The sequence below is a fragment of the Boleophthalmus pectinirostris genome, unplaced genomic scaffold (assembly GCF_026225935.1).
Source record: "Boleophthalmus pectinirostris isolate CB_2022bp ecotype Guang Dong unplaced genomic scaffold, ASM2622593v1 HiC_scaffold_2, whole genome shotgun sequence".
NCBI classification, from domain to species: Eukaryota; Metazoa; Chordata; class Actinopteri; order Gobiiformes; family Gobiidae; genus Boleophthalmus; species Boleophthalmus pectinirostris.
Genome location: NW_026571152.1, coordinates 17,213,173 through 17,227,595, shown reverse-complemented (window position 1 = coordinate 17,227,595; position 14,423 = coordinate 17,213,173). Strand labels below are relative to the sequence as shown.

Sequence of the window (14,423 nt, the reverse complement as noted above, 5' to 3'; positions counted from 1 at the left end):
GTTTTATTTTAGATAAGACTACAGGTTTCCCACACGTCCCAGAAATCCTGAGAAACCTGGAAAACAATTTGCCTGTCTTCCATAGAAAATTAGAAAAAGGGCCAAATGTTCTAGGAAAAATATATTTTGTCTTTCTTTTCTCTTTTTGCCTGATAAGTAATAAAGAATGTTACTGTTTTTTATCAGAAAAATAATAGCAGATTGAATTTTGATAAGTCTCCTTTAAAACACACTAACATGCAAGAAATTCCACCTCTTTCGTTCAAAATTTCCCTGAACCCCAACACCATTCATTTTTTACCTGCTATAGCCATGATCTTGCCATCCCACATAGGCATTTCAGTTTAATAAAGCGCATTTACTGGGCCACAGTACCATTCAAACGAGAAGAATGCATAGTCAACACAAAATAATTTATTGTTTTATTTTATCAGTATCTTCTGGTCATATATGTTCTTTGTTTAACTGGACTGAAGGCAAATTTATAATATATGAAAAATAATTTAGACTACATCTATAGCAGAAAATAGGTGGCAGTGTATTTGTAAAAGCAATCATAACAAAATTACAAACGTCCTAGAAAAGTACTGAAAAACTCTATTAAGCAATGTGTGAGGTCCCTTGGTTTTAAATTTAACTAACCCAAAGCATTGTTCTTTAAAAAAAAACATAAACATCTCCTCATCTCCATCTCCTTTTTACCATAACCCTATCACTTCAAATAACCAGTAGAACGTCCCTTCGGAGCAGACTATCTAGCCCTAGCGTACCAGTTTGAACATGCTACCTAGTGCTCCTCATGCAGCCTGAGTGAGGGTAGAGGGGGTGGAGGCTGGGGCAGGAGCTGAGATGTTCCACAGACACCTCCACCACAGAGATATGTTTATTCTGTAATAAATTTATAATGAAAACTGAGACCGTGTGGGTGTCCACTTTACTTTTGTTTTATTATGAGCTTGACGTAACACAAAATGTCCTCTTCTGAATTATTTTATACACTTCAGAAGTTAAGTTTTTTATTTGACCTTTTATATGACATTTTCAACAATATGTGTTTAAAGGGCCCATATTACACTGTTTTACCTTGTTACAATGTTTTATATATACCAAAAAACGTACTTGGAATTATGTTTTGTTTTATTTACAAATCCTTCAGGTTATGTTCTTCTCTGCAAACGCCCTGTTCCACGTTGTGATGTCATGTGGTAACACAGGAAGTGCTTCACTGTATTTTTTAATACCTTCACTAGAATCATTTGTACAATTTCAGCCTTGGAATTGCTTACCTCTACTGAACAAAAGGTAAAAAGTGGCTTTTTAAACCACCGGCTCATGACGTCACAAGGTGGAACAGAGCATTGAGCTTTGGAGATACAGACAGTGCAAAATGCAAGGTGTGAATGAAACAAACCTGGAGTTGTGTTATGTTTTTGATAAGGTATTGATATTCTAATGTGGCATAAAACTCACAAGAGTAAACTTTGCATAATATAGGTCCTTTAACTAATTTTTCAAATGGCCAGCCTCAGCAATACTTATACAATACAGGTGGGTTTAACTGTAATAAAGTGAACTTTCAGGAGACAAAGATGGCGTAAAGTCTGGTCTGATCTGCCACCTTGTTTCCATGAAAATTCTACAGTCAACATTTCTATATCAAACTTTTATTTCAATACATGTATTTTTATTGCACAAAAATGCCTTGAAAAACATGCAGTCTTACTGTGAACAGGGTTGCCTCTCTCCACAGATCTGTAACGTGCTCTGGTGGTGCCACTTGCTTGTCTCCATGGAGATGGATAGGTTGTTTTAATGCCATACTGCAGAACATTCAAAGTAAAGGAATAACATTTCCATGGAGACAAATGGTGGTGGCCCCTCCTTAAAAGGTTACCTTATATTGTGTATTTACTGAAGATACGACATTTATATGAAGAGTGTAAAATGAAAGGAACTGTATATAGCCGGCTTTCAGTTTTAAAAAAGAAATCATCATGACTGAACCTGGATTCCCAGTGCCTTAATCTGCATCTAGAGGCACATACAGTTTTTCTCATTCTCAGTATATGGGCAGACCATGTTTCATGGGAAAGCTCAGAACCTCCAGAGTTCCCTCTCTGAGCTGCAGAGGCTGCACTAGCACTGACTCATGATTGGCTGCGGGTGCCGAGGTTTAGGTAGCAATGATTCAGATCAAAGAAATCCATTTTAGGTTTAAACTAACTGGATTTCAGCATTGAAACTGGCAACAAAAACGAGAGAGTCCTGTGAGGCTCATTCTGCTTTCTGATTGGACAGCCATTGTGAGAACCAAAATACAAAATTATAACATAAACAACTTGGCTATGATGTCCAGTTTTTTGTAATTAAGACCAAATCATTAAAATTGTTTTTGTAAAAGAGACATTTGATTTGAACATCATATCATATCGTCATATCTGGGGACACTTGTGTTTATGGAATTCTAAATCTAAATCTTACATACGGTTCCTTTAAATTGCAATCTGGCTCCAAGAAAATCGTGATTTGGCATATCGCCCACCCCTAACAACATCGCATACAAATGTACTTTTAAAGAGTACCATGAATATGTCAGCACTATAATCCACAATAACACAATCTGCTTACATCCAATATTAAACTGTGAATAAAATGGTGCTGTCGAGCCAACTTCACAGATTCTACATAAATATAGCGCCCTGGTGACATCTCAAAGTCCTACGCACGAGGATAGCAGCAAAAAAAAAAAGAACAATTACATGTTCCCTTTTACAACGCTTCACATTTTGCTTTAAAAAATAAAAACTAAAATATAAAACATATAAATTAGTTTACAATGTACCAGTTCAATGCCAGACTAAGGCAGGTTATTACAAATCTATTCACAGCGCCATCTTGTCTGAAAATACATGTTCACGAGATGTACGAGGATTTACAAAAAATAATATATTTATAAACTATATTTTTCACATTCACAGATTCTGGATTCTAATCGTCCGCTTCAGAATCCTCCACTGTTTTATCCAAGTCAAAGTTCTGCAAAACAAAATTAAATATTTCAGAATTGACAAATAATTTTTTAAAGGTGCACTGTGTCATTTTTCTACCAGGGTGCCTGCGACCAGCTTTTTTTTTAGGTGAAGTTTATTATTTTACTTCCTGGTTAGAGCATGTACAATGTTAAGGGTTTGTGGGAAAAAGTTTCTTCTCAACTTTTTCCCACAAACTACCCTTTAAATTATCTAAAACTACTATAAATATTTACCACAGGTACTAACCCACAACACCAAGTCATAAATAGAAAAATCATATGAATATGCAATTTTAACATCTGTAGTTAGATGTCAGATCTGTGGAAAGGTGACCCTGCTTTCTGTAACTATGAAGTAATGCATGTATTTTAGCAACATAAACACACATTTGTTTAATGCCATACCGGAACATCGAAGACAAAGTAAAAGCATCTCCATAGAGAAAAGAAGGGAGCAGGCTCTCACTAAAAAAGTTACATAGTGCACCTTTGAACTACATTTGAAGAATCATTTTACCTCCAGTTCTTGTAGCACTTCATCCATAAAGTCTGTGGGGTTCTGCTTGTACTCCACTGCTCTTCTGATCGTGTCTCGAAACATCTACAACAACAACCATATTAAACTACATCTCACAAATATATACTATAATATATTCATCTTTATTATAAACCTTGACGACATTGGTCCCGTCCGCTGCTGAGACGAAGTAAGAAGGGAGATCGTGTTTCTTTGCAAAGTTAAAGCTTCTCTGAGTTGCCTTCATGTCAGCTGCACAGAGAAAACTGCAGGTTAATACATTATATTGATTTGATTGACATAGCCCCATTTTAAACTGTGCAAATGTGGCTGGAGGACAGGTTCATCCTATAGTGGAATTTGGTGTTTAACTGTCAAATTGCATTTGTTGATGTGGTTTATGGTTATCCACATGAAACAAAAACTAGAATAGACTAGAATAGGTTCAGAATGTAGTGCCAAAATCCAACCCCAAAGACATGACTGTCAGTGAAAAGGACTTTAAACCGAAAGATTATGTTATAATTATTGTACATTTGTGGCACCAAAACATATCCAAATAATGTTCAACAAATTTCCCATTTACAAAAGCCCCTGTACTCCATCTGAAATTATGACATGATCAAAGTCTAGAACGTGAACTCAAAATGCTGGTTTATTGACCTGGTTTATAGTTAATATCAATATTATCCCTAATATTAATATCTCTTTATACCACAGTCACTGGGAATTCCAGTTACTAACTCCTGTGTGTTAATACTGCATATCGCACAAGTAGTCGGTAGTAGTAGTCATCTATAAGAACTCTTATGTTTATATATGAATCTATATTTAAAAGTTTGTGCCAGTCCCTGCAAGATGCCAAAAGGTGTGGATCTTCAGTTTGGAGATCTAGTCTAGAATAGCCAGTCACTGTACTACCCAAAACAATAGACTCACCATCAATCTTATTGGCCACTACACAACAGGGGATCTCTGGTCTGTACTCTCGCAGCTCCTTGTACCACTTGCTTAGGTTTTTGTAGGTGATCTTTCTTTGGACGTCAAAAACCTGCAGAATTAAATGTAGTATAAACTCAGGTTTACATGCTATAGGTCACATTCTTGATCCAGGTTTGTGGTGGGTGTACAGGAGTGAAGATTCTCACCATAATACACGCATGTGCTTTGTAATAGTAAGAAGGATGCATGCTCTGAAACCTCTCCTGGCCTGCTGTATCCCAGAAATCTGAGCAGAGGATAACAGAAATCATTAGAAGTACAAAATTCATCAGACTACGACTACTACTGCAACTACTATTACTACATTTGTGTTTCATGCAAACTTCCTTTTAATTTAGTTTTTATCATTTTTGTCCTCAGTCTGTTGTCTCAAAATACCACATTTGAAGTATTTAATGCTTTATCCTTCTAATTACACAAATGTAATATTATGAATCAGATTTTCTCTTAAAATAGTTTCACCAAATACCTTTTACTACTAACTAATACTACTGAATTTCATGTACCATCACTTTGACTAGTGGCAGTCAGTCGTTAGTCGGGCTAAAGGGATAGTGTACTGTGTACTTACCTACTGTCACGGTCTTGTTTCCTACAGTGGCTTTGTGCTTGTACAGTGTCAGCGCATACGTGGACATCTGCTGAGGTCGACTGCATCACAAGCTAAGGAAAAGTATAGTATAATATAACAGAAAGTATTGTATAATGTAAACAGGTGAGATGTTTTGTGCGTTTAAAAAAGTCTCTCACACATAAAATTACAAGCAGTTACAAGCTACTTTATCATTCATTTCATAAGCAACAGTTTTTCAGTGAATCTCACCTTTGTGTTGAAAATCAAACACCTAAACAGCACCATGAACGCTCGTATTGACAACAGGCTCCTGAAAATGTGTTTAAATCCATTTTATGAGTTTTCAGGAACTCTTTAAACTTTTTGACAATGTTTGCTAACGTGTGCGTTGTGTCACCATGGTAACTCCTAAACATTCCACCACACAGATGAGTGACAGGTGGAATTAACCAATCACAGTAACGTGTGAGCTCTGTCTCTCTGTTAGGGCTCTGCCACCTGCTTGTCTCCATGTCCATGAGCTGCGACTGTTTTATCTGGGATGTTCCACAGTATGGCATTTAACATTATCCTTCTTGCATTTTTTTAAATTACCAGTTTGTTTTTCTTGTATTCATGGAGACTGTGCAAGAGGCTAGCTAAGGAGCTAGCTATGGAAATTTGAGATGCTACAGGCTTTTTACACCATATGTGGCTACAAATGTGCAGAAGACCTTCGAGAGGAAACACTGAGGGAATGGACCATTTCATCACCAACTGAAACACCACAGCAGAGTAAGAACGAGGCATTTCCTGTTGTGTTAACCTGGTTCCTCCTGGACACTGCTGTGATGCTGCAGGACACAGAGGAGGGACACTTTACCTGAGCAGTCCTCTTATTCTGCACTGAGACACAAAGGCCACTGAAACAACAGGAAACATCATCTGCAACAGTTTGCTGCTGCAAAACTTACCCTCGGGACCAATAAAGTATCTCCCTCTCGTTCTCATTTAACCTAGTCAATAACAGGTCTTTTTTCAGTTTTTCTAGTTCTAGTATTCTGACAGTTTGAGTCTGAGTTGGAAAATCTTTACAAATTACAAATATAGTCTAACTGTGTACATTTTTAGCCATTTAACTTTACTTTTACTCCCCAACAACATCACTTAGACAAGAGTGACACCAACACCACTGTTATCTATTCATATTAGATGATTTCAAAGGATACTACTCATCCAGAAGAAATCTTTCCATGAGTCTGAAAAAAAAAAAAACAAGCAACAAGACATTAAAACCCTCTAGAAATGACAGAACATAATCCAATACACTATGATGTTAGTGCTTACTTGGATTTGCCCACTGCGCTATCTCCCAAACAGATGATCTTCACCGCTTCCGCCGCATCGTACTTGGTTGGATCCAGATCTGGGTGGCTGCTCTCCTCTCGAGCCATTTCCAGCGGGTTCAGGTGCAGCTTTTGAGAAAACTGGATTTAAGACTGCAGCAGCTGTTGTGGATAGGTATTAGCTAGCTAAACGATTAGCCGAGGTTTGAGCGGGACAAAATGAATGAAAACAGGTCATTTTCCTTTTACCTCCACGCTGATCACAATGAGACAAATGCCTAAACGTAACTAGTGCTTAGATCTCCTTTAGATTTCCATTACCTTTTCTGTTTTAGAATATTATCTTCATCCAAAAAGCTAATAAGAGCTAATGCTAACCACTGTAAGCTTCAAATACGATTGTAAATGTTAATCTGCTGGACGGTTTAAATATGTATTTCTATTCGTATCTCTTCTTATATTAGAGAAAAATGGCACAGCGAGTGACAGTGATGAGCTGCGGTGTAAAAAGCCAAACACGCTAACAGATTACGTGATGTTTGTTTGGTTTCTACGCAACGGACTTCCTCGGCTGATCTGGAGGTGCACGAGAACAGCTTTTGGTCAACAGCGCCGTCTACTGGCGCCGTGGATCTATAATAAAACCTTTATATATGGCCTATGGGCTACATAGTCTCCAACGTCCATCTTACATACTGTGGTATGAGTATGGTTGACCAGTCAAAATATATCATATCAAATTGTTGATTGCTATGACCATGGTTCTAAGTTTTCACCATTGTGAAACCTCAACAGATAGGAATAATAGAGTTACATATAGATATCAACCTCCTTTATTATGATTTAATAAATAATAAGTCTTTATATACACACTTTTTATCAACACTGTTAACTAAATGGTGCATGTCTTGACTCCTCAGGTTCTGGAGATGTTCTTGTGGTTACAAAAGGTTTCTCTGAGGGCTGCCCTGAAAACTGCCATCAGAATGTCAGCTCCTTTCACTTCACACAGAGGAGACTGTGGAGCACAGACATGTATTATCTCTCATTATAATATGAATATATAGTCCTCTCTCTGTGTGTTTTACCCTGGTGAGAGCCCGGAGCAGTCGCTGCAGCAGAGCATCCTCTTTGTGAGGACACAGAGAAGACACTGTGGCCACACAGCGCAGTAGACACTGGACTGTGTGTTTCTGGGCCTGTCCACATTCAAACATTTGACATTTTAGCACTCATATCATTCATACCATTCACATAACTGTTCTTTACAAAAACAACCTTCTTGAGCTCAGAGATAGGACTGTTGTTGTTGGAGATGCTGCATAGTTTGATGATGTCATCTGCATTTAACACGGGGTCCTGGGGCAGAAAAAGAAGATTTGACCAAATCATCTGCCAGGGTCAAAACCCTAGTGCATTCAGCTGTCCTCCTGTTGTATGAATGTTTTTGCCATTGGCACAGGTTAGCAGCCATGTTTCTAGTAATCAGCCCCAGAGGTAGCTTAATACCACCCAGTGAGCAGTGATAGAAAAATGTAATGCATTTATTACCAATGAATGTCATTACCTATAAAGCAGCAGCTGACAATAATATAGCATTCGGCTTTTTGCTGCTGACCCAGAGAAGGCTGTATTCACATTTCACCATCACACAGAATCAGAGAATCATTACACAAATAAATCCCTATTTGACAACATGACATTCATACTTATATGTGGATTTGTATGTATATCTGACCCTGAGCTTTTCGAGCCAGGTCCACAGGAGACAGCTGAGGACATGAGGGTCACACTCAGTGACCAGAAGAGCCCATCCACACTCACTGCTGTTCAGCTCCTCCTGAGGAACATACAAGATACCAACTAATACACGGGCTGCTAATTAACTTCTGTTTTGGATTTTAAAAAGCTCTTAATATTTTACCAATACTTATACTTAATTTAAAATGCATTGTCTAGGACAGAGTAAGCACAAAAATCTAGCTTTAAAGTTGAGCAGACTTCTTACCTTATGTCTGCGCATACTATGTAAATTTTATGTATCTGACCTGGAGCAGGGAGGACCTCTGCAGAACACTCTCTCCAGCAGGCCCAGGGTCTGCCAAGGCCTTAGCCACAGCTCGGCTCACAGCACTGGGGGCTGTGTGCTGAGGAGTCCCAGACATCTGTTGAAAACATGGACAAATGTACAAATGTACAAAATGTACATGAATGTACAGCCTCAGGGGCATTCCAATAATGTCATAATATCAGTTAAGCAGTAGAGGGCAGCAGAGACAATTAGTGACACCTTCATAACTTTTGTTATCCTGTTTTTGTTATAAGCCTTCAGAAAAAAGCCTCCTATAAATTTTTACGAAGGTGATGTGACATATTAAAACATGAATGACCTCAGAGGTGGAGGTGAATTTCATGAGCATTCTCTTGGCTGAGTAGGTGGAGCGTTTGGGACAGGTCCTTGGAGGAGGCCTGTGGATGGTTCTGATCAAGTTCTGGTTCTGAACAGGTCTAAGGTCCTGGACACACCAGCTCATCTCATGTCCCACAGCAGCACAGCAGTACAGGCCTAGCTCTGTGTCCTGGAGGTACAACAAAGCTGAAACATGTTTGACTAAAGAATGCAGAAATTATAGTTTCAATATAGTGCCTTTTTAAAATATGATATGGTGGTATGGCCCGTAATATGAAATGAACTGAAATTGACTACTATGAGTATCAGAAAGAGACTTGCATTATTACGTTATTATAAATTGGATAATATTTTAAAGAAATATTGCAAAGAAAACAACAAATCTTCTACCTGCTAAGGATCCAGAAATAACTTTCCTATCCCACCTCAATACATCACAAAGGTATGGCCATTTCCCATGCGCCTGACCTGAGTGAGTGTGATCCTGGTGAGGTCAGAGTCACTGTAGCTGCGTTTTTCCTGTAGGAGCGCTCTCTTCCTCTGGAGAAACCCCAGAGGCTCATCCCAGGAGCACACAGGCCCGGCCCTCCCCTTACTCCCCCCACAGCCTCCCAGCTGCCCTGCATGCACCAAGGGAAGGAACTGTCGGGAGACCAGGGTGTCCCGCACTGCTCTGCTCAGGGTACGAATAGATGAGCGCTTCTCCAGCTCAGAGTGGACCTCCAGAGGGGCAGGGAGGCCCAGAGCCAGGCAGGAGAGGCGCAAGCACAGCAGGTACAACACCTGAGGACAGGGGCATGATTTGTAAGTGGGTCATAAACAACAGTCATACTGTTTATTCATATCTTATATATATCATTCTATAATGTAAAATAACAGTTTAAAGGTGTCCAAAATAAAGCAGAAAATGCCCTTTCATCAGTTGTAAAAAACAGTGACTAGTGTGTGTCTTTTCTGACCTTGGGCATGTACCGGAGAGCGCGTGCCTCCTGTCCATGCAGTAGCAGGGCCTGTCTGTTGAGGTAGTGCTGGAGGGTGAAGGGTGCCCCGTGTCGGAGGCTCAGGTCTGGGTACTGCACCAGCTGAGTGCCCAGGAGGCGGGCAAAGTCAAACACCTGCCCAATCTGCGCCCGCGTCTGGATGGAGCGAGGGCGTTTGACCCGCACAAAATGCACTGCCTCACTTGGACTGATGCGCAGGGTGTAGATGAGGTAACAGGCGATCAGCACTCCTGACACACAGGAACAAAGTACTTTTAATTAGAGTTTTGGGTAAAGAGACATTTTTGTGGTTCAAGTTTCTGTAATTTATTGGTGGCACAGAGGTACAGGTTAGTACTGTGACCTGTATAATCCCATGGTGAGAGAATACATTCAAACTTCTTCTGCATTTTCTGATGTTTTTTATAGCAAATATGCAAAAAAAAAAAAAAAAATCCCAAAATGTTGAATGCTGTAATTTGAATATATGACAGAGGTCCATTATATTTAAAATGTAGCTATTTGTTTTGCCTCCATCTTAGTTGGTTATAAAATGCTGTGATCTGAAAGCCAGCCTCACCTGTTCTGCCCAGACCAGCATGACAGTGCACAGCTACTCTTCCCTCTCTCACTGCGAAAGTCAAAACCTTCACTCCATCGATGATACTGACCAGAGAGGACACCCCAAAGTCTGGCATCCAAAAGTTGTAAAAGTAAACTGTAAAGACAAACAGAAATGTGAAACCATTGCATCAATATTTGGTATATGAAAGGCTGTAGAATGGTGCATGTGATCTCACTGTCGTTGTCCATGAAGATCTCAGGGGAGTAGGTGAAGCCACTGCTGGAGTCCAGAGGAGGGCCGCAGTGGCAGTGCTCTCCAGGCTGCTGCATGTTGATGATGGACCGGATGTTCAGTCTGGGAACAATGGATAAGTACTATACATTAGATGAACTGTTTAAGCAAAGCAGTGTACATTTAAAGTACATATATAAAGGTACATTTACTTCTGTTATAAAACAGTTTCCCCCTGAAAATAGTTTTGTGTTTAAATTCAATCATGCATAATCATAATTTGAGTAATCCTGCATACAAAATACACAGTTCCACCTTGTGACATCATGAGGTAGTAATGCAGGAAGACCTCTATTGCATTGGACTGCTGTTAATATTCTCCTTGCAAACACTTTAGTTAAACTTGCCACCAAACTGTGTGTGGTGTTTTTTTAATAGTATTTTGCCCTGTTCCCAGTCCTTTTCTTTTTAGTACAAACTAGCAACATTGGCCTCTTTGTGTTCAAAAACAGTAAAAAGCTGAAGAGCGCTGCTTCCAGTGCCCATTGCAATTTCAAGTACTGTGTGACATCATACATGACTTCCCTGCATGATACATGATGATTTACAAACACCTGTCTGTGGATACCTGTTAGACTATTCTAGACACTACTCCTTATTGTTACGGCCCCAGGCCTTAGTTCTAATATTTCTGCAGAGTTCTCTTGATTCCTGCTGCACGAGCCCTGGTCTGTGATTGGTGGGGCAAGTCGACGCCCACCTCACCTGCAGCCACCTCCCCCTATTTAAGGAGATTGCCAGCACCTGTTCAGGGCTGCTGGCCTTGGTGGCCAGTATGCCATTTAGGTTTCATGTGTGTAGTTTAGTCTCGTTCTGTTTTGTGCCTTTTTTGATTTGGTCACTCGATTCTGTTTGTGGGCTTATGTGGTTTAATTTGGGGAACTTGTGTTTTAGTTTAGTGTGTGTCCCTAAGTTTTACCACTCGTTTTTGTGTAAGCCTGCGTGACCCCTTTTGTGGCACAAAACTGTTTATTCTGTTGTTTTGTTTCTTAGTTTAGGTTGTTTTATGTATATTTTTAGTCTTTTGTTAATTTACCTTTACATTCCGGTTAATTAAACATAATTTAATTTATTCCATTTTACATCTTGGTTTTATTTTTGTTACTTCCCTCACCCCAAACGAGCTGGGTCGTAACACTTATACATCCAGACCCGGCCCCTCCTTCCTCCTCAGTTTTGTCTTTAGTTCTCCAGTTGCTGTTCTGCAGTTTTGTTTGATATGTGGTTGTGAGTGGAGTTTAGATTTTTAGTCAAACTTTAAAGTAATAAAATATGCATTGCCAAGTCATCCAAACGTAGTTTAAAAATCATGCCTGTGTCATCAGACCACCACCCCATTCCCATAGCACAATCATACACAGGCAAGGTGGGTGAAGTGTCTTTCCTACGGACACAACGGCAGTATGACTTTCAGGCTGGTGGGAAAAAGCTCTAACTGCTAAGCAACCTTACTTCTTGAATTGTTCAATGATGTTATATCTCTCAATCAGATCATTGGATGGTCTCGCCATTGCAATGATGTCATCGGTTACCCTGTGCAAGTAACACAAATTTCATGAACAAAAACACTCTTTGTTAGACATAGAAAAGTGCAATATAATAGTGACCATGAGGAGAAGAGCCCTCTGATGGCCTGCTGGTTGGATTGCCAGCACTCGGGCCCCTCATATCTGCAGCCAACCCCCCCACAGGCCAGCAGACACAGCAGCCCAGGGGGGATGGCCCGCACCAGACTCTCCCGGGCCTGCGAGTAGGACGGGCGAGGCACTGGAACGGGCGAGGTCAGTGTGGGCATCCTTCTGTGCGCCTCTGCTCTCGATTCAGAAATACTGTATAGGGAAATAAAGTAGAATTTAGGAGCCATATTATGCTATTTTCCATTCTATATTATCCTCCTGAGACCCGGCCTATTCATTTGTGTTCTTTATAGTAGACATTGAGTTAACCAGTCTCTTTTAATGGTTTGAAACAGACTCTTAATGGGGGGACTAGGTTCTGGGCTGGGGGGACTATAGGATACTATCAATAGGAGTTAGTTTGTGGCTGAACTTTGATTAAAAAAGAAAGAAAGAAAGAAGATCAGCAATGACATTTGTCAGAGCTGTTGGTCACAAGTTGTCATTGTTAGGTTCACATGGATTTAACTAAATCTTGATGCTAAGGTGTTCATTTACCTGTAGATAGAAAGAAATAGCAAAAAATGATATACTGCAATAAACTTTTTTTCTTCGGGCCGTAGGAGGTTATAATTTTGTATCCTGCTGTGTCACCATACCCCAGCAGATGGCGCCAGATACATCCAAATGTTCAAGTTTTTTTCGTTTTTCAAGGTTATGTTTGCAAAAATGTATTTTTTTACTTGAGGAGACAAATACCTTTTTACAATTCTATAGTAAATATGATTTTGAACTAACAATTCTCTCCTTACTGCTACTTGTGTGTTAATGTACTTAAGCCTTATGGTGTGGAGGTTTTTGTGGTCTTACATGCTATTTTAGATGCAAAGATACGTTAGAATAGCCAAATTTTATTTTATTTTTTCTGATTAACTCAGTTTTGCTCTTTGTCACACATTTAGCCTATTCTTTTAATTTTAAACCTTACTCTGCTGTTTTCTACCCAGTTAGCTTTAGTTTCCACATTAGTGCATAGTGTTATTTTAATAGATCCATGGTGCATACCTTGTGGAAGAGGGTCAGATGGTAGCGTTAGCCCCAGCGTCCATGCTTCCACTTCTTCAGGCGTTTTGTTAGCATTGAGGGCTAAAGAACTGTACAGGACTGCAGCCAGATCCATATAATGAGCCAGCCTCTTAATCCTGCTTAAGGAGAGCGCATTCACACCTCACACCAAGCCAATTATTTACTGCTTATACCCCACAAGAGTAGGCTGTGGGGCTGTCCTGTCCTAATTACCCAACGCATTGTTTATTTCACCTGTATTTGTCCAGTTGGTGGATGAGGTACAACAAGAAAACAATATAAGTTTTCACCACACTGACACCTCAACCCATTCTGAACAGTAAAGGAAGAGAGGGAGAATCTGTGTGAAACCTGGATTAGAAACAGACTGGTTTGAGAGAGATTGGTTGTGGTGAAGAGGATCGTCTGGAGAGGCTGAGGAGGCCAATGGCTGTTCTGCTGCAGTGGAGATGAGAGGAGTTTTGAGGGGTGTATCTGAGGTAGAAGGATTATAGAATGGGTTTTGTATTCAGATCAAAGTCCTTTTAGATGACTGGTTTCAAAGTAATCCTGGTTCTAAATTTTCCGCTCCCCGTAAATAAAATTAAAGCCAAGGAAGTCCACATAAGAGCTCTCAGGTACAGTATCTCCATCCTTAAAGTTTGTTAATAGAGCAACTTAGATTCATCCAAAAAGGTGGTCTTTCTGTGATGTAAATATTTAATTCACAGAACATATCATGGAACATATGTATCATGGAATGCCAAATAACTGGAAGGGCATCATTACAATGGGTTACTTTTTCTCTAGAACATTTTGGATTCTCGACATCACAACATTGTAGAAAATCTAGAGTTTGAAATTAACACAGAAGATTGGTGAGAACTCTATGGTGGAATTTGCTCTTTAACTTTTAACACCGATAAACCATTATATACATAGTGTGGAACATTCCTGGCAAGCCTAATCCAAGCACACTATTAACATGCAGGTTGCAAGTTGCGCAGTGCACCTTTAACACAAGTCTGCATCAGGCATTTAATAAAA

General features: G+C 39.7%; 2 protein-coding genes across 4 annotated transcripts; both read right to left on the bottom strand.

Annotated features, from left to right (window-relative positions):
* Positions 1–928: 928 nt before the first annotated feature.
* On the bottom strand, positions 929–7,440 carry rabl2 (RAB, member of RAS oncogene family-like 2). 3 transcript variants are annotated; one of them, XM_055155809.1, is made up of 9 exons: positions 7,323–7,440; positions 6,451–6,578; positions 6,333–6,362; positions 5,122–5,201; positions 4,697–4,776; positions 4,488–4,599; positions 3,703–3,800; positions 3,549–3,632; positions 929–3,036 (listed from the first exon to the last, which is right to left on the bottom strand). In XM_055155809.1, exons 2-9 carry the CDS (start codon positions 6,555–6,557, stop codon positions 2,989–2,991), a joined length of 639 nt encoding a protein of 212 aa, XP_055011784.1. In that variant the 5' UTR covers positions 6,558–6,578; positions 7,323–7,440; the 3' UTR covers positions 929–2,988. The 3 variants fall into 3 exon arrangements, with proteins under 3 accessions (XP_055011784.1, XP_055011783.1, XP_020787807.1); XM_055155808.1 differs by lacking the exon at positions 7,323–7,440 and adding an exon at positions 6,771–7,247; XM_020932148.2 differs by lacking the exon at positions 7,323–7,440 and having other exon boundaries at positions 6,451–7,244.
* On the bottom strand, positions 7,340–12,490 carry zgc:77752 (uncharacterized protein LOC393862 homolog). Its single transcript, XM_055155854.1, has 13 exons — positions 12,303–12,490; positions 12,148–12,228; positions 10,640–10,758; positions 10,420–10,557; positions 9,819–10,090; positions 9,328–9,642; positions 8,790–9,028; positions 8,657–8,669; positions 8,498–8,614; positions 8,188–8,289; positions 7,728–7,808; positions 7,538–7,648; positions 7,340–7,467 (listed from the first exon to the last, which is right to left on the bottom strand). Exons 1-13 carry the CDS (start codon positions 12,488–12,490, stop codon positions 7,366–7,368), a joined length of 1,878 nt encoding a protein of 625 aa, XP_055011829.1. The 3' UTR covers positions 7,340–7,365.
* Positions 12,491–14,423: the final 1,933 nt, after the last annotated feature.

Bases quoted from the DNA above. Each gene is read 5' to 3' on its own strand.
- rabl2 (XM_055155809.1), bottom strand. From the start codon at position 6,557: ATGGCTCGAGAGGAGAGCAGCCACCCAGATCTGGATCCAACCAAGTAC. The intron at 6,363-6,450 runs GTAAGCACTAAC...TTTTTTTTTCAG, and splicing joins AGCGCAGTGGGCAAATCCAA to ACTCATGGAAAGATTTCTTC. The intron at 3,037-3,548 runs GTAAAATGATTC...TTTGTTTTGCAG, and splicing joins AAGTGCTACAAGAACTGGAG to AACTTTGACTTGGATAAAAC.
- zgc:77752 (XM_055155854.1), bottom strand. From the start codon at position 12,490: ATGCCCACACTGACCTCGCCCGTTCCAGTGCCTCGCCCGTCCTACTCG. The intron at 9,643-9,818 runs GTCAGAAAAGAC...CCCTGTCCTCAG, and splicing joins CTCTCCGGTACATGCCCAAG to GTGTTGTACCTGCTGTGCTT. The intron at 7,649-7,727 runs GTTGTTTTTGTA...GAATGTGGACAG, and splicing joins CTATCTCTGAGCTCAAGAAG to GCCCAGAAACACACAGTCCA.